Here is a 25128-nt window from a genome sequence, read left to right as displayed (position 1 = left end):
TTCTTTCCACCAGACCTTCTCCCTGCAACAGGTCGATTAATCCTCTCCCGCTGAGTGTTCTGTATTTGCCGTTTTCCAGACCCAATTTCCCTTCCCCTCTCCTCTGGCAACCAGGTTCCCTTCTTTTCATAGCCACATGCCAAAAGATGCCACGGAGCACACACATACGCACACACACACTTACTTTACTTGGCTGTCCTTCCTGTGAGAGTCGGGCGGGGGAACCCTCAGCTTTGCGTCCAGGGATCTGGCCCATCAGCTGCTGGTGCAAGACTTGGAGCTCACAGCTTCTTTCTATTAAAGCCTGTGCCATCTTCTCAGAAGATGACTAACAGGGCAGTAAGGAAAGCAATGGGGAAGTCAGAAAGCTACTAAGTACCAAGATAGAGAGAAAGCGTCAACCTATAAGAACTGACTTGGGGGACCATGAAAGTATCCATCCGCTCCAACAGCCAGATGCCTCAGAAAGCTCTTAAGCTGGCAAGAAGGCTTCGGCCACCATCTGTTATTTTTGTCAGCAGCATCTGGCACTGCAAGGCATCCTCTTCTCCACAGTATCTCACTAACAGGCCCTTTCCTTAGAACTCTTTTAATCCATCTGAACCACTGGTTCGACACATCTGCAGATGCACTGAAAGAGTTCTAACAGGAAAACAAGGGCAAGATGCTCTGTTTATATACTTAAGGTTTCCACCAGAATGTTGTCATTTGCTTAACGCTATTCTTAGCATGACAAGGCTAATAATAAACAACAAAGTTAGCTTCGTCTCCCCTGCCCATAAAATGATATCTCACAGCAGCTGGACATGAGGCCTGGCTCTTGAGAGGGACCTTAACACTCCCTTCCCGAGACCCCACACTCCACCTCACTTACACAACTCTGCTGCTGTTTGGCGCTCATGGCTTGGAGCAAGCTCTGGATCTCGGCCTTCTGCTCTTCGGCCTGCCGGTTCTTGTCATTCAGGAGCTCCTGGATGACCCGCTCCTTCTGCTGAAGGCGGAAACAGAGTTCTTCTACGATATCTCTCTGCCCGGGCCCCAGCTTGCATTGCAGAGCTGCTGAGAGTGCCTAGGATGAAGGAGAAGAAGAAGAAGAGATTGGTCTCAGAGCGGCTTACAATCTCCTTTCCCTTCCCCTCCCCACAACAGACACCCTGTGAGGTAGGTGGGGCTGAGAGAGCTCTGACAGAAACTGCTCTTTTTCAAGAACAGCTCTTGTCAGAATTAGGGCTTGCCCAAGGTCATCCAGAAGGTGCAAGTGGAGGAGTGGGGAATCAAACCCGGTTCTCCCAGATTAGAGCCCACCCACTTAACCACTACACCAAACTGGTAACACCACATGAAGGTTTCCAACTCCAGGTTTGGAAGTTAGCAAACCTCCTCTGCTACAATCACCCGGGCCCGTGGCTGAGGGACAGATGGGATTTACGACAACCGCATCCCTTGGCTGACATTAGAAACAGCTGCTCTCTGCGTTCCCTCCTAAAAGTGTTAGTGAAGCTTGGGACACAACTGCAGACGAGCCAGACCTGAATCCATCACAGACTAGAAGGAAGGGACCACAACCCCAGAGCTTCCCCAATGCCAGCAGAAGCAGAAATAGCCTTACTTCCACTTCCTTGTTCCTCTCATGCAGAGTGGTCCGCAGCTGCTGGATGATCCCCGCTTGCTCTGCCTGCCAGCTTTGAGCTTTTGCTTCGACTTCCTCTTTCAGCCACTGGAAGTTCCGGCAGGTTGCCGACAGCTGCTCCATTTCCAGACCCTTGGCTTTCAGCATACTCTCCAGGCCCTAAATAAGGGGGGGGGGATTAAGGGGACAAGGAACATGTCAATTTGGGGGCCAAGCCAGACTATCCTCGGAGCCAAAAGTACACGGTGACGAGTTCTCTGGATGCTTCCATTTCAGCCCAAATGCAGCTCTGGAATGACTCCCCACAACTCCCTGTACTTCGTGGTGAGGGAACACAGCCTAGCAGTAGAACACACATCCTGTACATTCTAAGGTCAGATTTCTCACCTGTCCAGGTGGAAAAAGAACTTTGTACATCGGGGAAAGATCATAGCTGGGACCTGAGAGAGAGTTGGCCATAACACACACAGTTTAACTTAAGCAACTCTGAATCATCGGGTTAAAGACAAACTCATTTAATTAGGATATTTCTATGCCACCTCTTCAGAACCCTGCTAGAGGCGGCTTAAAACAATAAAATGACAGACCAGCAAGCCATTGGACATCAACAGCATAGAATCTATCCATAAAACAGAAGACCATTAAAAAAGCTGGTGAGATTAAAAACCCTAATTAAAAGCCTGGGTAAAAGATGTGTTTTGGCCTGGCACCTGAAACAAAGTAAAGCATGCATCAGGCGAGCCTCTAGGGGCATTCCAAAGGCAAGCGGCCACCACAGAGAATGCCTTGTCTCTTGTCACCACCTGCCTCACCTCTGAAGGCAAGGGTCTAGAGAGCAGGTCTTGAGAGGCAGATCTTAACTAGCAGGGTGGCTAGTGTGGGAGGAGACAGTCCTTTGTGTACCCTGGACCCTAGCTGTGTAAGGCCTTAAGGACAGTGCCCAGAAACAGATGGGTAACCAGTGCAGAGTATCCTTTTAACCCCAACCCCACAGCCACAGGCAAAAGAGATGCTATGACAGACCTTCTGAAAGAGACGTTCTAGGTATCCGTCCAAATATTAAGCAGGATAAAGCCACAGAGACAGACAGAATGAAGAGGCATAAGAAATGATAATCACCCAAAGAGTGATTAACACATGGAATTCACTGCCACAGGAGGTGGCAGCGGCTACAAGCATGGACGGCTTCAAGAAGGAACTGGATAAACATATGGAGCAGAGGTCCATCAGTGGCCATTAGCCACAAGGTATAGGTAGGAACTCACAGGCTGGGGCAGGTGATGCCCTGTATTCTTGGTGCTTGGGGAGGGGGGCAACAGTGGGAGGGCTTCTAGTGTCCTGGCCCCACTGGTGGACCTCCTGATGGCACCTGGTATTTTTGGCCACTGTGTGACAGAGTGTTGGACTGGATGGGCCATTGGCCCGGTCCAACATTGGCTTCTCTTATGTTCTTATGTTTAAATCCTGGCTGCCACAACCTACCTGGATGGTGGTCTCGTTATCAGACAGGATCCTGCGCAGCCCTTCCAAGTCATGCTCTCGCTCTCTCAGAGACCAGTGAAGCCGCTGCAGCTCTTGCTCTTTCTCTTCAAGCACGTGGAACTTTTCATCTACTGCTTGCTGCAAAAGGAACAGGCAGGGGGAAAGATGGGTCACAGATGCAAACAGGCGTAAGGCACAGAAATCAAAACTGAGGCTTTGCACAGCCCATTTGTTATTAAGGAGGAAAATTCAGCTCCCGTTTTTCCTCCCTCCTGCAAAAGAGGAGGGGGGGGAAACACATGTCTCAGGGACAGCGATGGACATCTCAAAAATCTGGCCACAGGCAAGCTTCAGAGGGAGGGTAGCTCTGCACTCACCTCCAGAGCAGCGTCTCTGTCTTTGATTCGCTGTTGCAATTTCTGTACCATAACAGCAGCTGCAGATGCGGGGCTCTTGTCCAGATTCTGATGGTATTGCAGAAGTTCTTTACACTCCTAAAGAGCCACAGAATTCATCAGCACCTGCCAGCAATATAAAACAGTACTACGCAAGTCTAAGAAGTGCCAAGGGTGAAAATGATACTGAAGGAAGACCCAGGGGGGAGGGGGGGGGTGTTGAGTAAGATAATCTACAGCTGCTGCTGTGGATGGCGCCAACAAATTGGAATTGTAGCACAGGTGCAGCATGTTAACTGGCTTTACTTATGGAATTTCAGGTATCGGCCATGTTATCGAATGTAAGATACCCAGGTGACAATTTAACTAAGAAGAATGGATTTGGAGACACCTTCTGCCCCTTTAATCATAACACATTACTATAAGTATACAATACCTTGCAGGTTATTCAGAAAGCCACTGCATGCCTCCCAAAGGAGTACAGACAAATGACACACTCGTATAGTGGTTAGAGTCTGTCTGTCTGTCTCTCTCTCTCTCTCACACACACACACACACACACCCCAAGTTCAAATCTCATCTCAGCCTTGAAGCTCGCTGGGGGACTCTAGGCCTGTCTCTCTCTTCCCAGCTAAGCCTATCTCACACACGAAGCTGGTGAAAACCACACACACCTCCCTGAGATCTTTGGAGGAAGGGCGAGCTAAAAAACGTGAGCTGGCTAATTTCTGGAAAGCTTTGAACATGTTGTGGGAGGGAGAGGAGGAAATCATACTTTTTTTAAAATGGGAGAAACTGAAATATACGTAATACGCATCAAACCAGAACAAATTCTTATTGCTTTCTGAATGTAAAATATGCATGATACATCTCAGCATTTAAAATGCACCAAACAATATAGTTTTAAAAGTATGAATGCCTTACTTTTATTTAAATCCCCCTAAGACCTAGTGACGGTGACCCATGCAATGGTCACTTCCAGACTTGATCACTGCAACTCACTTTTACCCTTGAAGCTGATCCGGAAATTACAACTGGTGCAGAATGTGGCAGCGCGCCTGCTGACGTCAATGCCTGTGCGGGCTCAATTATTATTATTATTATTAATAATAATAATAATAATAACAACCAGGGCTAGGTCTCTGTCCTGGCCCCAGCCGGATGGAACATGTTCCCTACTGAGACCAGGGCCCTGCGGGGTCTTCTGCAATTTCGCACGGCCTGCAAGACGTTCCACCAGGCCTTTGGTTGAGGCAACGGGCGCCCATATAAGGCCTCCCTGAGGTTGCTGCCACCCGCCCATTTACTGACCATCGACAACCAATGTTCCCTCTAAGCTGTGGAATCTTGTGAGCAAAAATCCTACTTTGTGAGCTACTGGCATTACAGTTGTGAGCGAGCCATTTGGCTGCTGCATCAATTAGTTTGCTCTGGAGCCCTCCTTCCTGAGCGGAGACAAAAAACTGTGAGCTGGCGGCTAAAAACCTGTGAGCTCGCTCACTCTAACTCAGCTTAGAGGGAACACTGCCGACAACTGGCCTTGAACTCACCGCACCGTCGGGCCAGAACTTTATAGCCAACTGACGCTGTTTCAAGCTGTACCCATTGTTTCAACTGTTATGAAGTTTTATTGTGTTTTAAATTGAAATGGTATTTATTCTAATGACGTTACCTGCCCTGAGCCCGCTCGTGGGATGGGTGGGATATAAATGCAAATAATAAATTATTATAAAATATATCCGGTGTTAGAGACACAGCTGCAAGTTGGCTCACCACCAGGATACTTAAAGTTGTCTTAGTGTTGTGGTTTGTCTTTTTTTTTGGGGGGGGGGGATTGCAGTTGAAAACTGAGGTTAATCAATCTTGTGGCAGACAGAAGTTTTATACCTTACATTCTCATGTATAAACAAAAGAAACTTGTATATATAACAATAACATACCAACCCATAATGTAATTAAAGAGTGGCAAAGAATTTGTGCATTAGCTTATTTTTATACATAGTAAAGCTGCAGTGCTATGAACACTGAACTAGAAGTGAGCCCGACTGTTCATGGGTTTAAACCAGCCTAAATTAACACCGTCCACCAATTTCCCCCTTCCCACTGCAGACCCCTTCATGTCATTCTCTGGGTTCCTTATCCCTAAGGAATAGCATGTCACAGAGATCGGTGGTTTACAGTAGGAGGGGAGAGGCAGGAAACTTCCATTCTGCCTTTGGAAAACTTAGCCTGGATCCAACCCACTGGGCTTTGCTTCCGAATATACACGCAAAGAAGCAGCTGCTGCTCTCGTAACCACAGAGGAATCTGAATCCATGGTTATTTATATCTCAGTCCCTCAGTAAATAATATACCCTTTAGCATAGGAATAGAACTCAAGTTGCTTTCTAACCACCATCTGAAAGATCTGTAGTTTGATTCTGAAGTTTCATATGCATTCTGTGGACTTCAGAAAATGTGAACTAAAAGAAAATGCTCAAGTCTCTCTTGTGTTAGTATGTTCCAAAATCTTACGTATTTTTAAACACCTCTTGATGCAAAAAGTGAAGGAATTTAATGCAAACAGCAAAAAAATAATAATAATCATGACACTGCATTGCACTAAGTCCAACATGTTGCAGGGGCAGTATGCCTGACAGCAGCCTATTCTGGAATGAGGTCGAAAACACTTGCAATCATCTATATGTCAACATTTGAGTTAGATTAGTCAAATTAGTTTGATGTTGGTAATTCAGATAAATATGGTAGCAACATAGCTACGCTGAACCTAGAAATGTTGCAGCAAAGTAGTTGGCTATTAAAGGGCTCTTTTTGTAGCAGGAACTCCTTTGCATATCAGGCGAGACACCCCTAATGTAGCAAATCCTCCAAGAGCTTACAGAGCTCTTCTTACAGGGGCTACTGTAAGCTCTTAGAGGATTGGCTACATTAGGGGTGTGTCGCCTAATATGCAAAGGAGTTCCTGCTACAAAAAGAGCCCTGTAATTTTAAAGCAGTGCCTTTAAAAGCAGGTCACTAATTCATTTCAAAAAATCTTCCACCAAACTATGACACACACACACCCAGCTTCATTTCCCTCACCCCGTCAAGTCACAGCTGACTTATGGCAACGGGTTTCCAAGGCAAGAGACGTTCAGAGGTGGCTTGGCCATTGCTTGCCTCTGCATCAGGACCCTGGACTTCCTTGGTGGTCTCCCCTCCAAATACTAGCCAGGGCCGACCCTGCTTTAGCTTCAGAGATCTGATGAGATCGGGCTCGCCTGGGCCATCCAGGTCGGGGCAGACCCAGCTTCATATCATTACACAAAAAAGGGACAGTTGTTCTTGCAGTCAGCCTGCAGTATGGCAATTGCTCGGGTACAACTTACTGCAAACAGAGTTCTGAAAGATCTGAGCCACAGGGATGGGCACACTCGATCTGTATTTTCCCCTAATCATTAAAGTCAATTTGAGTGGCAGGCTCAAGGTTTTTAGGTCAGAAAATTAGACTTAAGGGAGCCTGGGGGCAGAGTCTTCTTGGTTCTGGGTGCCAACCCTGAAAGTAGCAGAAAAGAACAAAGTTAGAGTCCAATGGCACCTTTAAGAGCAACAAAGTTTTATTCAAAGTGTGAGCTGTCGTGTGCAGGCACACTTCGTCAGATGATGAAACAGAATATTCCATTTCATCGCCTTATGAAGTGTGCGTGCATACGAAAGCTCACACCTTGAATAAAACTCTGTTGCTCTTAAAGGTGCCATTGGACTCTAATTTTGTTCTATTGCTTCAGACCAACATAGTTACCCACCTTGATCTAGTAGAAAAGAAGTTCAGTAGCACTTTAAAGACTAACAAAATTTATGGTGGGGTACAGAGGTCATTTTGGGGGGGATCGTGGGGAATCGCAGTTCCCCCGGGTGAGGTGGGGGGGCGGGGCACATGACGAAGCCCCGCCACCCCCTGCTTCCGGCCGCCCCGCTTCCGGCCCTCATTCAGCCAGGAGGAGGCAGGAGAAGAGGGAGGGTAAGTTGCTTCCTCCCTGCCTCTCCCCACCCCTGCCTGCCTGGGGCCAGGGAGGGCCTTTGCGGGGCTTCCTTGCACTCCCGCCGCCCTTGCAGGTCCACCGCCGGGCCACTCATGGGGCTCGGCAGTGGAGCTGCAAGGCTGGCGGTGGCGGCCGGGACCGTTGGGGGTGGGGTGTGTGGCCTTATGACACACTTCCGGTGATGTCAGGGGGTGTGGCATATGCTAAGGAGTTGTGCTAATGAGTTGTGCTAATGAGTTCCCCTAGCTCTTTTTCTACGAAACGAACCCTGGTGGGGTATAAGCTTTTGTGAGTCACTGCTCATTTCTTAAGAACACCTCTTCATAATTCTGAAGAAGTTGACTCACCAAAAGCTCCTAACTTGCCACAAATTTTGTCAGCCTTTAAGGTGCTACTGGACTCTTACTCTTTTCTACTGCTGCAGACAGAGTATTATGGCTACCCATCTTGCTCTAAACCCTGAAAGTGTTCAGGAGGGCCTCTGGAGCTTTATGGCTTTCCAATGATGCACTTTATTTAGTTGTACAGCATTTTTTAACTGTGCCGTAGTTGTGCAAATGATTACCTTGCATGTTTGTAAATGGATTTTACATCTAAGAGAAAATGGAGCAGAACAGAGTTGCTTCCGTAAACAGGCATGGAACAGGAAGTTATTTGCCTCCCAACCCAAAAAGAAGGGCCCTCAAAGAGACTCTGTTGGAATGCAGAGAGACTCCATTGTTCCAGTTTAGCTAGTACAGTTTTCTCACTACCCTGCATTGACTGCACTTCCCACACCAACACCTGCCATTTTGAGACACAGATGAGAAGGGGAGCCGCGCAGTGGCTCAGTGGTTGAGCATCTGCTTGGGATGTAGAAGGTCCTAGGTTCAACTCCTGGCATCTCCAGTTAAAAGGGCCAGGCAGTAGGTGATGTGAAAGACCTCTGCCTGAGACCCTGGACAGCTGCTACCGGTCTGAATAGACGATACTGACCTCGATGGAGCAATGGTCTGATTCAGTAATAAGGCAGCTCCCTAAATGTACGACACTGGGTGATACTTCAGACACTAACCAGAGCTTGAATGCCAATTCCCCACCTGCACCAGCTGTTCTTTGTAAGCCAGGCAATAGTTCAATTGCTTGATTTTCTGCTCTTGCCCCTTGATCGCCAAGGATTTCTCCCTCTCCAGAGTCCAGCACTGCCAGTTCTTGTTCTGTAGCTCTGTTTGCAGCTGCTGAAGAGTAGCCCGCAACTCCTGCAAAAGGAACATGAGCTGGTCAGGCATGAGATCCCAGAGGACAGTGGGAAGAATTTTTTAAAAGCCCAGCAACGCCAACCCTGGCGAGCTTCACCCCACTACCACCATCTCTACTGAGGTCCCCAACATGGTGCCCGCCGACATCTTTCCCAGCACCTGCCAAGTATTTTTGGAAAGTGGGCGGGGCCAGGTGGGTCTTTCCTCCAATAAGCCTTCTAACTGACCATTTGTAATTTGATTGGCTGTGCAGGTTTTTAAAAAGAAAACATTGCTTTGGCAGCAGCTGCCACCACAGCACAAGGATGTGTGACTGAAGGCAAGCCAGGGCAGCCATTTTGTCTCTGGCTGTCTCATGTTTTAATATGAAATGAAAAGAGTAGTATGTGTTGTTTATTGTAACAAACTGTTGTGAGAAATCTTACAAAAATTTCTATGACGTTATCTATGATATTGTGTAAGACTGATGAGACAAAAATGAAAATATAGTATGAGAAATGGGTAAAATGAGGTCATTATACAGATTTTTAAAGTTAATAGGTCATATATATTTTAAGCTATATTTTCATGCCATTACACCATATATATCTTGTTAAACATTTACTAAGCTATTATACCATATACTACATATACATATATATTTTGAAAAAGGAATGTCCTTAATTTCTGTAAAACTGCCCTCACACTAGGTTTTTTGGTCATTATATTTTCTATCTGTTTTATTTTTTCCTATTCGTTCTTTTTTTCCTGTACCCTTTATAATAAAAATGATTAAAAAATGAATTTCAAAGCTGCCCGTGGGGTCAAAAGGGTTGGGGACCCCTGATCTATACACACCGATCAGCCTTTACGATCTGCAGTATCATTCATAGCAGCGTAAGTGTGCGGTGGCTGCGGCCTCCGAAGTAAATGCTCGTTTTCTGCTCCTCCCAAGGAAAAGCGCAAGCACAGAAGGCACCCAGGAGCTGACCACAAAGCACAGCAAAACTGCCCCGAGTTTCTTTAAGGCTCATATATTTCCATTTGCATAAGTGCCGGAGCAGAAGCCATGCCCTGCCATACCCAATTGTGCTTCCACGCTGCTTCTTTCTGCTGCTGCTCCTCTTGCAACCACGTCTCTAGAAGCTGGGTGGCTCTCTTCTCCTCGGCCAGCTGGCGCTCCTTTTGCTGCCTAGCCCGCTGCATCTGCTGCGCTTCCAGCTGAGTGAGGAAAAGGGTGTTCTGCAGCTCAAGCAGCGCCATTTGCTGCTTCTGCTGTGATGAGGAAGCGCCCTCTGAGACCTAGCCAAGAAAACAAACAGAAAACAGAAGCACGTTTAGACTGCATTGACTAGTCAGGGAAAAACCGGTAGGTTTGTAGCACCAGCTTTTAAAACTGTGCTGTCAGACATGATCACAGGGCCCCGTGGACCATTCCCATTCTTTTAGGTGCCCCCCTGGGGTGGCACGCAAATTAACAGTGGGCCTATCCATGAAGACAGGTAGAGCAGAGGAGAGAGAATTCAACTATTCTCAGCAGCTACCCTTACCACTGGCCTGGCTGACCTGGAATGGCATTCCTTATATGGTGTCCCCCACCACTGCTGCTGCTGATCTTGTCCCCGGCTTCAGTGGGGACATGAGACAAGATATCAGAACCAACGCCATGCCCAAGTCACGCTAAATCCAATCAAACTCTGACAAAGAAGCCTGTGCCACATATCAGCATGCATCTGGTGAAATTATTCATCGTGGGATGGGGGTGATATATTAAGAGAAGGGGTTACCTTCTTTCCTTCCTCTGCCACGCCTCCTCTAAACTAGTACAAATGTTCACAGGTCTGCACTTGTGTGTATACATCTAAGGCTAAACTGCAGCCATGTACCCCCCTGGGGGTAGAATTCTGCAGCAAACAGAGGATTCCTAACACGCTCTCTGCTGTAAAGGTAAAGGTTCCCTTGCTCGAAAGCCAGTCGAATCTGACTGTAGGGTTGCGGTGCTCATCTCCGTTTCAAAGCCGAAGAGCCAGCGCTGTCCGAAGACGTTTCCGTGGTCATGTGGCCGGCATGACTAAACACCAAGGCGCACGGAACGCTGTTACCTTCCCACCAAAGTGGTACCTATTTATCTACTTGCAATTTCTTGCTTTCGAACTGCTAGGTTGGCAGGCGCTGGAACCAGAGACGGGAGCTCACTCCGTCACGTGGCACACTCGGGTCTCGAACTGCTGAACTACCGACCTTCCACAGCCTGCAGTTCAGCGTCTCAACCACTTGAGTCACCGCACCGTAGAATTCTGCAGCGAACAGAGGATTCCTAACACGCCCTCTGCTGACAGATATGCAAATCAAGGACGGGGGAGCCATTTGCAGGCAAGAAGTGAGGGATGGAAGATTACTCAACTCTTCCGACAGCCTGCTTTTTTACATGTTAGATGGGGGCATGGTGTAGACTAGGAAATGGGTTAAAAACGGTTATGCTGCTGCTTCTCTCCTTCGTTGCTAATGACCCCTTCTCCAAACCTGTTTTACATGGCAGCTGCAAAGCGTGAGTGGGAACACCACCTCAGAGAAGAACCAGACAACTGCCTGGAGAAGCCATTCTGGCATTTGTCATATCTCCCAGCCAGCGTTCCCTCTAAGCCGAGTTAGTGTGAGCTAGCTCACAGGTTTTTCGCCTCCGGCTCACACATTTTTGTCTTATCTCAGGAAGGATGGCTCCAGAGCAAACTAATTTAGGTAGCAGCCAAATCGCTTGCTCACAACTTTAATGCCAGGAGCTCAGAAAGTAGAGTTTTTGCTCACAGGACTCCACAGCTTAGAGGGAGCATTGCTTCCAACAACATCTGAATTTAAACTGCTGAGGGGATTCACTGACAGTCTTCAATGATGCAGTCGATGAATCTCAGCTTTGTTGACTGTACTGACTCACTATGAGGAATCTGCCTTGAGTCCCTGTGGGAAAGGCGGATTATAGAGCCTGCTGGGGAGGGCGGGGTATAAATCTAACAAATAAATAAATAAATAAACAAAATAAATAAATAAAATGCAAATAGAGGAAGCCACAGGATGCCCCGCAACATTTCTGTCCCCCACCCCGGAGAGCCAGCACCTGAGCACATTACAGAAGTACTTGAAGCACGTTTTATCTGCACTGTCACCAAGGAGAGATTTAATATTTTTATGCAAATAGAGGAAGCCACAGGATGCCCCACAACATTTCTGTCCCCCCACCCTGGAGAGCCAGAACCTGAGCACATTACAGAAGTATTTGAAGCACTTTTTATCTGCACTGTGACCAAGGAGAGATTTAATATTTTGGGAATCTACTGAAGATTTTTCTTGTGCTGTTTTCTGGATTATATACTTATGTGCATTGTTTTGTAATACTCTGAGCAACAAAGGCTGTGAACTTTTGGGATCAGGAAGAAAAAAAAAAGAGACCCGGAGACTCGTACCTGCAATTGTCCAAGCTGGGTTCTATGTAGTATATCTTGCAGTTTGGTTATCGTCTCATTCTGCCCTTCAATGACACGGTATAGTTCTTCAGACTACAGGATTGAACAAGCAAGAGATCAACAAACAGGCCACAAGCAGCCAACACAGATTGCTTTCATGCCTGTCTGAGGTGACACTCCGCAGACAAGTGGTGGAAAGTGCCATCAGGTCACAGCTGAGTTACTGGTGACCCCATAGGATTTTCAAGGTGAGAGACAAACAGAGATGGTTTCCCATTGCTTGTCTCTAAGCAGCAACCCTGCATTTCCTTGGTAATCTCCTATCCAAGTACTAACCAGGGCCAGGGGTCGTTTCATAGAAAAAGAGCTAGGGGGACTCATTAGCATATGCCACACCCCCTGACATCACCGGAAGTGTGTCATAAGGCCACACCCCCTGACATCACCGGAGGTGTGTCATAAGGCCACACACCCCGCCCCCAACGGTCCCGGCCGCCACCGCCGGCCTTGCAGCTCCATGAGGGGCCCGGCGGTGGACCTGCAAGGCCGGCGGGAGTGCAAGGAAGCCCCGCGAAGGCCCCCCCTGGCCCCAGGCAGGCAGGGGTGAGGAGAGGCAGGGAGGAAGCAACTTACCCTCCCTCTTCTCCTACCTCCTCCTGGCTGAATGAGGGCCAGAAGCGGGGTGGCCGGAAGCAGGGGGCGGGGCTTCGTCATGTGCCCCGCCTCCCCATACCTCACCCGGGGGAACTGCGATCCCCCCCGAAATGACCTCTGACCAGGGCTAACCCTGTTTAGCTTCCGAGATTTGACATACTATATACTAAAAAGTTTAACTTGTCCAGCTTCTGCAGGGTCACCATCATGTAACTATGCCTGCTCTCTCTGGAGGTCCCTTTATATATGCAACCAAGGACAGCTAAATCTCCATCACCATTTAGTCTGCAAGGATACAACAACATTCCAAACCTCAATTTCTTTGCTTTTCAGAGTCTCATTCAAATTCTGGATTTTGTGATCTTGTCTCTGGGACGTTTGCTGGGCAGACTTCAGTTCAAAATCCATCTCGTTCAGCTTCTCTTGCAGCAACTGAGCATATCAGGGGGAAAGCATCAGTTCAGTCAGGGGGAGATAATCTTGAACCAAGAAATATGTGGCTCTCATCTCACTTGGACTTCCTAGTGACAATACAAGCTTGACCTGTCACTGAATTTCTCCACACCCACCTCCGCTTTAAAAGCTTCAAATGTCTACTGCGCTGATGGACAATTTATTGCCCGGAGGCTTGGGGAGGGGGGAATCTTGGGCAGAGGGAGGCCAGGCTGTCTCAGAGCAGGTTTTCTCCCTGATCTGCAGAGCTGGCTGTGCTACGTAAAAATTCCAGGTGCCTGAATTAAGCAGCGGGGAAAGAAGAAAGGAAATAAAAAAAGGGAGGAAAGAGCCTTCTCTCTTCGCTCCCCACCCCGGGCCATTTGGGGAAGGGAAGGGGAGGCTTTCGAAGATGCATCCCCCCTTTTGCTGCCCCTTATGACACCACTTCCGGTGATGTCAGGGGGCATGGCATATGCTAATAGGCTAGTGGCTCATTAGCATACCATATGCTAATGAACTCCTGCAGCTCTTTTTCTACGAAAAGACCCCTGATAACTGGCAATGTGGAGGCTTGATAAATATAGCATAGGCCCCTTAGGATCTTTCTTACAATGACAATCCCTATCACATGAGACTGAACATGTGGCTGCTGCTGAAAATGGCAGCCATGCATTTAGGTTTTAGGACTTGTGTCTCAGTGTCACACCTTTCTACATTTCCCTGTCCATGTGCCCCACTGCTGTCGGGGAGAGGAATGCACAAGCGAAGGAAGGAGCTAAACACCCAAAGTACCATTTTCAGCAGCAAGTCCGTGTTTAGTAGAATATCTAATTCAGCCCTTGGTCATTGCATTAGTCATCAGCTAGAGAGTTATGAGGAGCTGCGGTGGCTCAAGTGGTTAAGACGCTGAACGGCAGGCTGTGGAAGGTCAGTAGTTCAGCAGTTCGAGACCCGGGTGCCGCATGATGGAGTGAGCTCCCGTCTCTAGTTCCAGCTCCTGCCAACCTAGCAGTTTGAAAGCCAGAAATTGCAAGTAGATAAATAGGTACCACTTCGGTGGGAAGGTAACAGCGTTCCGTGCGCCTTGGTGTTTAGTCATGCCGGCCCCATGACCACAGAAACGTCTTCGGACAGCGCTGGCTCTTCAGCTTTGAAACTGAGATGAGCACCACAACCCTAGAGTTGGATTCGACTGGCTTTCGAGAAAGGGAACCTTTACTTTTAGAGAGCCTTTACCTTTACTTTTAGAGAGTTATGAAGTGAGAGAACATGACTGTTAATAATGCACATAAATTACTCTCATTTCCATGTGTGTCTATGGTTTCCAATGTCTTATATTTTGGACAGCTTTCAATACTGAGTTATTACTATCTTGAGATAGGTTCATGTCATTACTTTTTTGCAATGGTGAATAAACTTCTAGGAATACACAGCATCCTTTGGATGCTCAATCCCCTTGGAGGAGAAAGTTTACTTTGCTGGAATGAGATACAGGCAAAAAAAGAGAAGAGCTATTAATAAATGTAACTTCTTATGCGTAGCAGAGAATTTTGTATATGCGCAGCATGGGGAATTCTTCAAATAGCCTTCTTTTTATGAATAATTGTAAATTTAATGTTGGCATCAATAACTCCTTAAATGCCTTTTCCCCCACTGTTCCTGAATTACACAGTTCTGAATGCCACAACTGAGCTTTGATGGAACCCAGAGTATATTTTTTATTTTTCTGATAGATGAACAGTACAGAGGGAAATAAGACACCCAAATTACTGAAATTACCTGCTTTTCATTTATACCTAGCAGCTGGCAAAATCAAGGTAAGCACTGCAGTCCGGACAATAGAACAATAGAAATACATGCAGACTGACATTTCAGATGCCATGGTTACAAAGGAGATACTGTAGCCCCATCTGTGAAAACTGTGGGCACAGACACCGCGTGTCTTTGCACCAAAGGTGGAGAATAATTAAAGTAATAATAACAATAACTGTCGTGAGTAAATGGAACTCCAGGTTGATAGTGAATGGAGAAGAAATTGGATCAGTTAATATGAAATGAGAATTTTTCCAAGGAGACTCACTATCACAGCTGCTCTTTGTCATTGCCCTAATGCCACTCACAATCATTCTCAGCAGCACAGGCCTAAAATACCAGCTTTCAAAGACAGGTTCTTCCTAATGTTCATCCAAAGACTCTTTTAATTTCAATCCATTGCTTCTGGTCTGCCCTTCTGGGGCAGCAGAAAACAACTCTGTTCTCTCCTCTATAATGAGCGCCCTTCAAATACTTGAAAATGGCTATCATATCCAGGGCTTTTTTTGTAGAAAAAGCCCAGCAGGAACTCATTAGCATAATTGGCCACCACCAACAGCAGAAACGTATTAGCATATTAGGCCATACCCCTGACAGCACAGGTCATTAGCATATGAGGCCACACCCCTGTGTTATCAGAAGTGTGCTCATCTAGCCACACCCACCTTTTGCTTCTTATTCTGTTTACCTTGTTTGTTGTCAAAACCCAGGGCTTTTTTTGTAGCAGGAACTCCTTTGCATGTTAGGCCACACACCCCTAATGTAGCCAATCCTAATGAGTTTCTGCTGTTGGGTGTGGCCTATTATGCTAAAGAGTCCCTGCTGGGCGTGGCCAACTTAGGAGCCAGCCGGAACTCCGTTCCTGTGTCCACCATGTGCTGGCTTTCAACCTACTCCCCCAAACCCATTTAAAGCAGAACCCGGACTTTTTAAAAAAGTACCGTATTGTTAGCATCAAAGTGGTGGATTTTTTCCAGCAATTCGGCATTACTGAAGTCAGACGCTTGCTTGCCCGTAGAAGAGTCACACCAAGTGAGTTGTTGCTGATCCTCCCACGAATTCTGAAGAAACAGAAAGCAAGATATACTGTGAGTAAGGCTTTGTTACTACTCAGAGAGTGTTGTCTAAGGGACAAGGGGGAAGGCTGGTGAATGAATAGCTACAGCTTACAATTAAGAAGTAATTGTAGGACTACCTGCTTCCAAGCTACCTGTTCGTAACACACATCCTAATACTGGTCTTTGACATTTTCTACTCGGATACCTCTCTGGCTCTCAAAAGCTGAAAATTTCAGTTCCTCCATTCTATGAAAATTAACTTTCATCCTTTTCTCCTACACCTTCTCAGCCTACCAGAAGAGCAGCCTAGCCCTCTCCTTGATGTTTTATTCAAACAACATTCAACAGCACTAGGCAGAAGATCTCCTTATCACCAACTCCTTCAAACCAACCGAGAGAGCTCAGAAAAGAAGTTTTGGCTCTCGCCTGCTGCCACAAAACTATACCCAAAGTTGCCGCCTCAATGATCCATCGCAGAAGTCTTGGAGAGGCTCTCCCCTGCAAACCTAGTGGAACAGTCTCCTGACATGACAATTTCCCCAACAAGACATATAAAAGCCTCTTGAAACTCTGCAACACAATGATGTTCAGCTATGCAACTGAGCTTCTTCAAGAACCAGATACAAACTTGGTGAAGAAATAGTAACAAAAGGCAAAAACAAGTGTAGTTAACAGGCTCACCAATTACAAGTTGCCAAGAAGCTGAAGAACATGTAATAGAGAATAATGTATACAAAATAGCTACAGTGAAAAAGTACAAAATGTAAACAATAGAGAACTGGTATGTGCTACAATGTCTAAACAATGGAGAACTACTAAATAATTCAACATCGTGTCCAGATGTTTCATAACGACGTTTCAAAGTTCATCCTTCATCAGGGTGTTCTATAATAGAATACATAACTAATTAAGAAAAGGAGAGCCATACAAAAAAATTGCAAGGCCAATGTGTAAATCTAACCAACAGCTTACCCCTTTAAGCTGCTATGGTTTTTATACTCTTACTGACATGCACTGAGAACAGTCTGTGTTAACAAAAAATACAACAAATCATACAGTGTCAATGGAGATAAGTATAACATCACTAAAAGCATTTTTGAAGCTACTCAACATCTAGAAGTGTTAGAACTAGAATGGCAGAACACCGCTCAAGGATTAGAGCACAAATTTTGGACATACCTCTCATACAGCACTTTAGAATCTTTAATCATACTCCTGATAGATTTTTGTACAGTTTTGGAAGTCATCAAACAAGCACCAGGTGAAAGGACAGATATGCATAGGAAACTGTTACAGTATTTATTTCCACAATGGGCCTTATTCTAGGTATCTATAAAATACAGTGGTACTTATTTCTGTTGGGGTACATTTATGCACTTTAGAATCTTTAATCATACTCCTGATAGATTTTTGTACAGTTTTGGAAGTCATCAAACAAGCACCAGGTGAAAGGACAGATATGCATAGGAAACTGTTACAGAGAGAAATGTTTTTGATCTCGTGTCTTAACGCAGTACATCAGTCTGGTCTCAATCAAACTTTAGACTTGGCATGTTTTCTTTAAGTACAAGTTAAACTTGATAGCGAGGTGTTCTAGAAACAACACAGCTGGTCTGTGTTAGCGAAGCTCCTTAAATCACACTCAACTCAGAGCTCACTATGAGATGCTGCCAGTCCCGCTGCTAGTCTGAAGCTACAGAAGCTGATTACGTTGGAGATTGGCATCCGATTATGTATTGGATCATTGTGAGTAGCTCCAAAAAATGTTTTCAGCAACTTTGAAACATTGTTATGAAACATCTGGGCACAACAACGTCGAATTATTTAGTAGTTCTCCATTGGTTAGACATTGTAGCACATAACAGTTCTCTACTGTTTACATTTTGTACTTTTTCACTGTAGCTACTGAAAAGCTCTTCAGCTTTTTGGCAAGTTGTAATTGGTGAGTCTGTTAACTACACTTGCGTTTGCCTTTTGTTACTATTTTATTACATAAACCTAGTGAAGTCACTGTACATGGATCAATACAACTTAACAGTGCTGTGCTGACAAACTTCACAATGCCCTTGATTGGTGAGGTACAAATTATTCTGTAAGCGTTCCTTATCAGAACGGATACAGTTTGACAAGGCTTTTTACAGTAGATGGTGTTAGTTTCACAGATTGTGACAGAGAAACTGCTAACCAACAAAGGTGAACTCCTACAGCAAACATCTCAAGAACATAAGAAGGGCCATGCTGGATCAGACCAAAGGTCCATCAAGTCACACAAGGGGCCAACCAGTTGCCTCTAGGAAGCCTGCAGTGCAAGCAGGATGATTTCAATATCATCCTCCTGTCCATGCCCCCCAGTCACTGATTTAAAGAGGCATAGTGCAGATATCCATCACAACTAGCAGCCATTGATAGCCCCATCCTCCACAGATCTGACCACTTCCCTTTTAAAGCCTTTCAAGTCAGTGGTCATTGCCATATCTTGTGGCGGTGAGTTCCACAGTTTAACTATTAATAATTGTGCTTTCAACCAGGGTGACACAGCCACCCACTCAAATGCTCCTCTTCAGTTCAACCCTAGCTTCTTACACTAACCTCCATGAATTGTCAACTCTAGTCCCACCAATTAGTGTATTTATACGCCACTCCTGTGCACCAAGGTGCAGCTCTATAGTGACCTGTTCTCTCCTGCACACTGTATAGAACCTTCTCTCTGTACGGAACTAATTTGCACTGCAGCCTCTGTCACAATAACCTAAAAAACAAGCCTTTTCTGGAGAAAGCCTGCAGAAGGGACCTCAGAGAATAGGCAAGACATGCAGACCTGATCAGGTGCCATTTAAACAAGTTCATCTGGAGTGAGTGGACCTAAAACTACCACTCTGAATCAGGCCTGGGAAACTGACGTATCACTATTTACACATCAAATAAATCTGAAAAGAAAGCAACAGGGAACAGCTCCGGTTGCGTCTCTCTGACTCCAAGTCGATGCTTGCAAGTCACAATCCAACAGAGAATTAAATCAAGGCACCACTGCTTGGCCCACCCCCTACCTTCTCTTTTTGTTTCATACTGTTAGATCTCTGGACCAGGTTTTGCATCTTTCCTAGGAATAGAGTAAATAGAAACAGAAACCAGCCACGCCAATCATTACTAAAGTGACACGTGTGCCATGAATCTCAGCCGAGCAGCTGCACCCCACCCAGCAGAAGCCTGTATAAGCCCTTTCACTGCGTGGAAAGTCTGTATGTTAAGCCACTTCAAAGCCCAGCTCTGGCACAGGAACAGCAGCGCGCAGAATGAACATGAAGAGCTTCTGCAACCCATTCAAGGGGACTTGTAGATAAACCAGAATGGCACTTACTGAAGGAGAAAACAGGAAGGATTAGTCTCAAATCATCTTCTGTGATTCCATCTGAGGACAAAATAACTGGGTACAGATGGGGAAGTGTACCAAACAAACACTTCCAAATTTCACCAGCTTGCCTTGTTACTCCACAGATTTACACAGTCTGTACAAAACATATTTGAACTAAGTTAACATCTTGCCATGCCCTACTGCTGGGAAGCATCATGACCTCTGGTTCAGCATCTTTAAGTCTTTATTAGAATTTCCTGCCATATTCTGGGGAACAGAAAGCAAAGTTTTTGCCTATAGTAAGTTTTTAGATGGATTTATTTGGGTTTCATATTTATGAATTTCTTCTTCGTGAGAGGAACAGTTTCAGAATCAGGGCAGCTTTCCCTGGCGCAATTTAGCAGTGAAATCGTTTACTTTGGCTACACAGTATTTTACTGCCACAAAAAGCAGTGTGTGCGGGGTGGAAGAGAGCAGAAAATGACAAGAAACATATAGTGTGCAGTCTCTAGGGCTGGGATACAGACTTCAGTGACTGGCATCTTCGCTAATACCGCTGAAATTCAGAGAACAGAAACTGTTAACCCCCATTAAAAAAACAGATTACTACCTAACAGTGGCCACTGAGTCCCAATCTTTCTGAGCCTGTGGGCACCATTGGAATTTTGAGAGAAGGCTTTGACTGCCATCCCAAAATGACTGCCAGAGGAGGTGGAGCCAAACCTAACACGGCAGCTTAAGTAGGTTGAGCCAAATCTAACATGGCTGTTTTAGGAGGCAGAGCCAAATACAGTAGAAGAGAAGAGACTGGATTTATACCCCGCCCTTCACTACCCAAAGGAGTCTCAAAGTGGCTTACAATCTCCTTTCCCTTCCCCTCCCCACAACAGACACCCTGTGAGGTAGGCGGGATTGAGAGAGCTCTGAGAGAAATGCTCTGGAAGAACTTGTGACTGACCCGAGGTCACACCAGCAGCTGCATGTGGAGGAGTGGGGAATCAAACCCAATCCTCCCAGATTAGAGTCTGCGCTCCTAACCACGATACCAAACTACCTCCCACCTAGCTTTGCAAAAGAATCACAGAAAAAGAATAAAAACAAACAAATGAAAGCCAGGTGGGGAGGAGGAAGATAGAAGGAATAAAAAGAAAGCACGAATGAGGAACGGAATCACACAGTGACTGAGGAAAGCAAAGCTGCTTACCAGCCCTTCTGATCCTGCAGTGACTGTAGCTGTTATTACAGCAGAAAACCCTTTCAACTTGAGTTGTGACAGCCAATAACAAAGCCCTGCAAACTTTCAGAGAAGCTTGGTAGGTGACATGATGGGGAACACTGTACTAGATCCAGTATACACATTTCACCAAAGTCTGCAATATGGCATCTGCTTAATAGTTTCCCTTATATTGTACAACATTTGTCTAGACCTATCCTTTCCCTTCCAGCTTGTGCAATCCTCCTGAGCTGAAAGTACAACCCAACCGTGGGTCACAATCCAACAAGTGAAGACCAACACACTTTGAATGAACCATGCAATGCAAGAGAGCAAGCGTGGTGTAATGGCTAGCACTGGACAAGGACCTGGAAGACCCAGGTTCGAATTCCCACTCTGCCATGAAAGCTTGCTGAGTGACCTTGGGCCAGTCACACAGTCGCAGCCTAACTTACCTCACGGGGGTTTTGCGAGGGTAAAATGGAGAAGAGGAGAATAATGAAAGCCAGTTTGGGCCCCTACTGGGGACAAAGTATGAATGAAGTAAACAAACAAACAGCTTGCAGCCTCTCCAGCAATCATGTACAGGTCATACCAACGGGGCTCAATGGCACCTATGCATGAGTAGCCAGGAACAGCAAAACAACTGTGAGCTGAAATACCCGGAAGTATAAATGTACAAAAAGAGACTTCAATAAAGTGAAAAGAAGCATATAATTAGCAATATCAGTAACAAATATTACATATGGGAATGAAAAAGCATGTTTGGTCCTGTTCACATAGAAGCAACCCTAGAGGGTTGCTTCTATGTGAACTTAGGAGACCTAGCCCATAAAGAAGTTGAATAATATCATCCTGTTAAGAAACTGGTATGAGACTTCCTATGTTGTTCTTTGTTCCTGAGGAAGGACCAGGAGTCTGAAACACTATGAACTACCTAGGAAAAGTGTTGGATATCTTCTCTGGACTTGACCCTTCATGGATTGTGTGGATTTTTCATTCCCATATGTAATATTTGTTACTGATATTGCTAATTATATGCTTCTTTTCACTTTATTGAAGTCTCTTTTTGTACATTTATGCTTGCAGGTATTTCAGCTCACAGTTGTTTTGCTGTTCCTGGCTATATTAGACTGTGTGCTGTATTGTTTGTTGCTTGTTGTACCTATGTATGAGTAGCCATGAGTAGAATTTATAGGTACAAAGGACTTCAAAGGGAATACAGAATGTAAAACTGCCAAATTCATTAACAAATTCTAGACAAGTCCCCCCCCCCCAGCCATGCTGAACAGTGACTCAGATTTCCAACTCACTATAGACGCTGGTACCTTGTTTTCTCCATTCCTTCTAAAGGTAAAGGTTTCCCTTGCTCGAAAGCCAGTTGAATCTGACTCTACGGGGCAGTGCTCATCTCCGTTGCCAAGCCGAAGAGCCAGCGCTGTCCGAAGACGTTTCCATGGTCATGTAGCCGGCATGACTAAATGCCAAGGCGCACGGAACGCTGTTACCTTCCCACCAAAGCGGTACCTATTTATCTACTTCCAATTTCTTGCTTTTGAACTGCTAGGTTGGCAGGAGCTGGGGCCAGAGACGGGAGCTCACTCCGTCACGCGACACTAGCATCTCTAACCACCAAACTACAGACCTTCCAGTCTGCAGCTCAGCATCTTAAACTCTAGATGCTAATAATTCCAGCTGTATCTCTGTTACTTCCTATTGTGTCTGCTTGTCTCATTTCATCCAGCCCTGAATTTTACCTTTTGCCTACTTAAAAATACAAACAGGATTGTTTTTGCACCCACTCTAAATGATTGGAATTGGATTGGAACTTGCTCGGAACCAGCTTCTTTCTGTAGCATCACCTCCCATTCTATTGCGTACAGGAGTTGGTCCTACTGGATGTACACCTCATACATGTGATGAAGTGAGCACTAGCTCATGAAAGTTTACGTTAAAATACATTTTGTTAGTCTTTAATTTTATTTATATCCCACTTTTCTCCCCAATGGGGACCCAAAGGGGCTTTCTGCCCTATTCTCCCCTCTTCCACTTCATCCTCAGGACAACACTATGAAGTACATTAGGCTGAGAGACAGGGTTAGTCAGTGAGATTCCATGACAGCGTGGGACTCGAATCCAGTTGTCCTCGGTCCTAGCCTGCCACGGTAACCATTATGCCACACCAACCTTTTAAGATGGACTTCTGTTCTATTCTACTGCTACAGTCTAATGGCAACCCATCTGAACTATGGATAGGATTACACAACTGCTCTGTATATAAGTCTTGAAAGGAGCCAACTGCTTCACAGCATGCTGCTGCAAACTGAATCAAAGATTAAACTAAATCAGATTTTTAAACTTCTCTCAGTATAACCCCCAGCTGCAAATGGACTGCAAGGTTCTTTGCTCTCTCCTCTGGGCGTATTTTTAGCTCTCTCAACACAGCGTGTGTATGTATTACTGGCGGTGAAATCAGTCAAACCAACTCAGCAGAAAATTCCATCACCTTTACTCAGTGGTACTGTGGTTGCTAAAGCAACAGACAAGCTTTTTGTTCCTTGAGTCTAGATGGATACTGGACTACACTCACTCAACTAACCTGAAAGCAATTAGGCTGACATGGATATTTCTGAATTCAAACTGACAGCGGCACTCTTCATGAAACGTGGCAGGGAGATTGCACCTTAATGAGTTCTGAAACCCTAGCAAAGCCACAGCAATCCATGATGAAAAACAAAAGTATGCATGGTTTTTTGGAATGCCAATCACAATGCACTCTGTGGGTTACATGTGTCTAGTAAGGAATGCAACTATGGCTAAGTCTTTAACTGCTGAAACGATCAGGAGATAAGCCATTCAATCACACAAAATAACTTAATATTCTGCTGCAGAGTGCTTCATAGGTAGGCACTGCAGCCCTGAGTTGGATCACATTAATAAAAGAGAGAATCCTCACAGCTTCCAAACTACAGAAGGCAAAAAAAGAAAAATAATCATTTGAGATGTTTCTATCAGATTAACATTGGCTTTAACAATAAATTAAATCCAGGGCATAACAGCAAGAGAGATTATCTACTTGACATCAAAGATCACAGTTTTCATAAAGATAATCCTAGAGGGATAGAGCATTAGTCTGGAAGAAGAGTTGGATTTATACCCCGCCCTTCTCTGAGTGGTTTACAATCTCTTTCCCTTCCCCTCGCCTCACAACAGACACCCTGTGAGGTAGGTAGGGTTGAGAGCTCTGAGAGAACTGCAGTGATCCATCTAGTCTAGCACTCTATCTCACACAGTAGCCACCCGTTCCTCTGGAGGGCCAACAACAGGGCATAGATGCTGAGACTATCCCCTGATGTTGCCCTCTGGCACTGGGATTCAGGGGTTGACTGCTTCTGAACGTGGAGGTTCCCCTCAATCACCACAGTTTAGCAGCCACTGACTATTCCTGCCCCCATCACGGTATCCTCTGGAAGTGAGTTCCACATTTTAATCCCCCTCTGTGTAAAGAACTATTGAACAGGACTCCAGTGCAAACTTTAAAGACTAACAAGATTTATTCCCACATAGGCTTTTGCCAGTGACAGCTCATTTGTTAACTTTTAAAGTATCACTGGACTCCTGCTTAAGCTTTCAGAAACCTAGAAAGGAGTGGAAGGGGGCGGAAGGCAGTACAGGGGCAGGAGGCAGAAACACAGTGAGGTCCTAAGGTCCCCATCAGGGGGGAAAAGCAGGGCACAAATATCCACAGAAATAACTACAGAAGAGTTGCAAAATCCGCAAAAGAGCTCAGGTATTCCCAGCCAAAAAGCAGGCTCTATTTTGAAGGCAGAGGCAGCCCCAGCGCTCCTCTACCTTCACTTGAAGCGGCATGTAATCCTCGCAGAGGCTTTCCCACAGCTCCTGGAGGTCAGCCATCTCGGAGGGAAAGGCGAAGGCAGATCTGGCGGGGGGCTTCCCCGGCGACTTCGGCGAGCCCTCCAAAGCCGCGCCTCGGTCTCCGGGCTCCTGGCAAAGGGCGCTCGACTTGACCGGCACCGGCAGCTTGCTCCCCCGGGGGCTGCGCACCGGCTTGCAGTCAAAAGCCCGGACCAGGCTGAGGGCGACGTCCAAGCGGTTCCCGGGCAGCGACCCGCTGTGGGAGCCGGAGCAAGAGTCGCACTTGCCGCTCCGCCGGGCCTCGTTGTCCGCCTCCTCGTCCCTCTGCGGAGAAGGGCTGGTCGTCGTCGCCGCCGCCAGCAGCAGCGCCGGGTCCAAAGACTCCACCGAGGAGGAGCCGGGAGTCCCTTCCTCGCCGAGGCTCCCCCCATCCAAGGGCGTCTTGCCGCCGGGCAGCAGCTCGCCGGCGGGGGGAGAGTCCTCGGGGCAGAGGCTGGGCGACCACCGAGCCGAAGCCGGCCCGC

At 46.2% G+C, this 25128-nt stretch overlaps 1 protein-coding gene across 1 annotated transcript in view; it reads right to left on the bottom strand.

Annotated features, from left to right (window-relative positions):
• The window catches only part of LOC107119940 (myomegalin), a 138729-nt gene that overhangs the window by 86927 nt on the left and 26674 nt on the right, over positions 1-25128 (bottom strand). The window contains exons 7-16 of the mRNA XM_015422566.1: positions 16047-16166; positions 13171-13290; positions 12205-12297; positions 9830-10048; positions 8609-8767; positions 3490-3606; positions 3113-3250; positions 1610-1789; positions 875-1069; positions 185-328 (exon numbers count right to left, since the gene is read on the bottom strand). Of these exons, the coding sequence (XP_015278052.1) occupies positions 185-328; positions 875-1069; positions 1610-1789; positions 3113-3250; positions 3490-3606; positions 8609-8767; positions 9830-10048; positions 12205-12297; positions 13171-13290; positions 16047-16166 (1485 nt within the window). The remainder of the gene's footprint in view (positions 1-184; positions 329-874; positions 1070-1609; positions 1790-3112; positions 3251-3489; positions 3607-8608; positions 8768-9829; positions 10049-12204; positions 12298-13170; positions 13291-16046; positions 16167-25128) is intronic.

Source organism: Gekko japonicus, unplaced genomic scaffold (assembly GCF_001447785.1).
Source record: "Gekko japonicus isolate JY-2015 unplaced genomic scaffold, Gekko_japonicus_V1.1 scaffold1500, whole genome shotgun sequence".
Taxonomy (NCBI): Eukaryota; Metazoa; Chordata; class Lepidosauria; order Squamata; family Gekkonidae; genus Gekko; species Gekko japonicus.
This window is presented reverse-complemented; position numbering and strand designations above follow the sequence as displayed.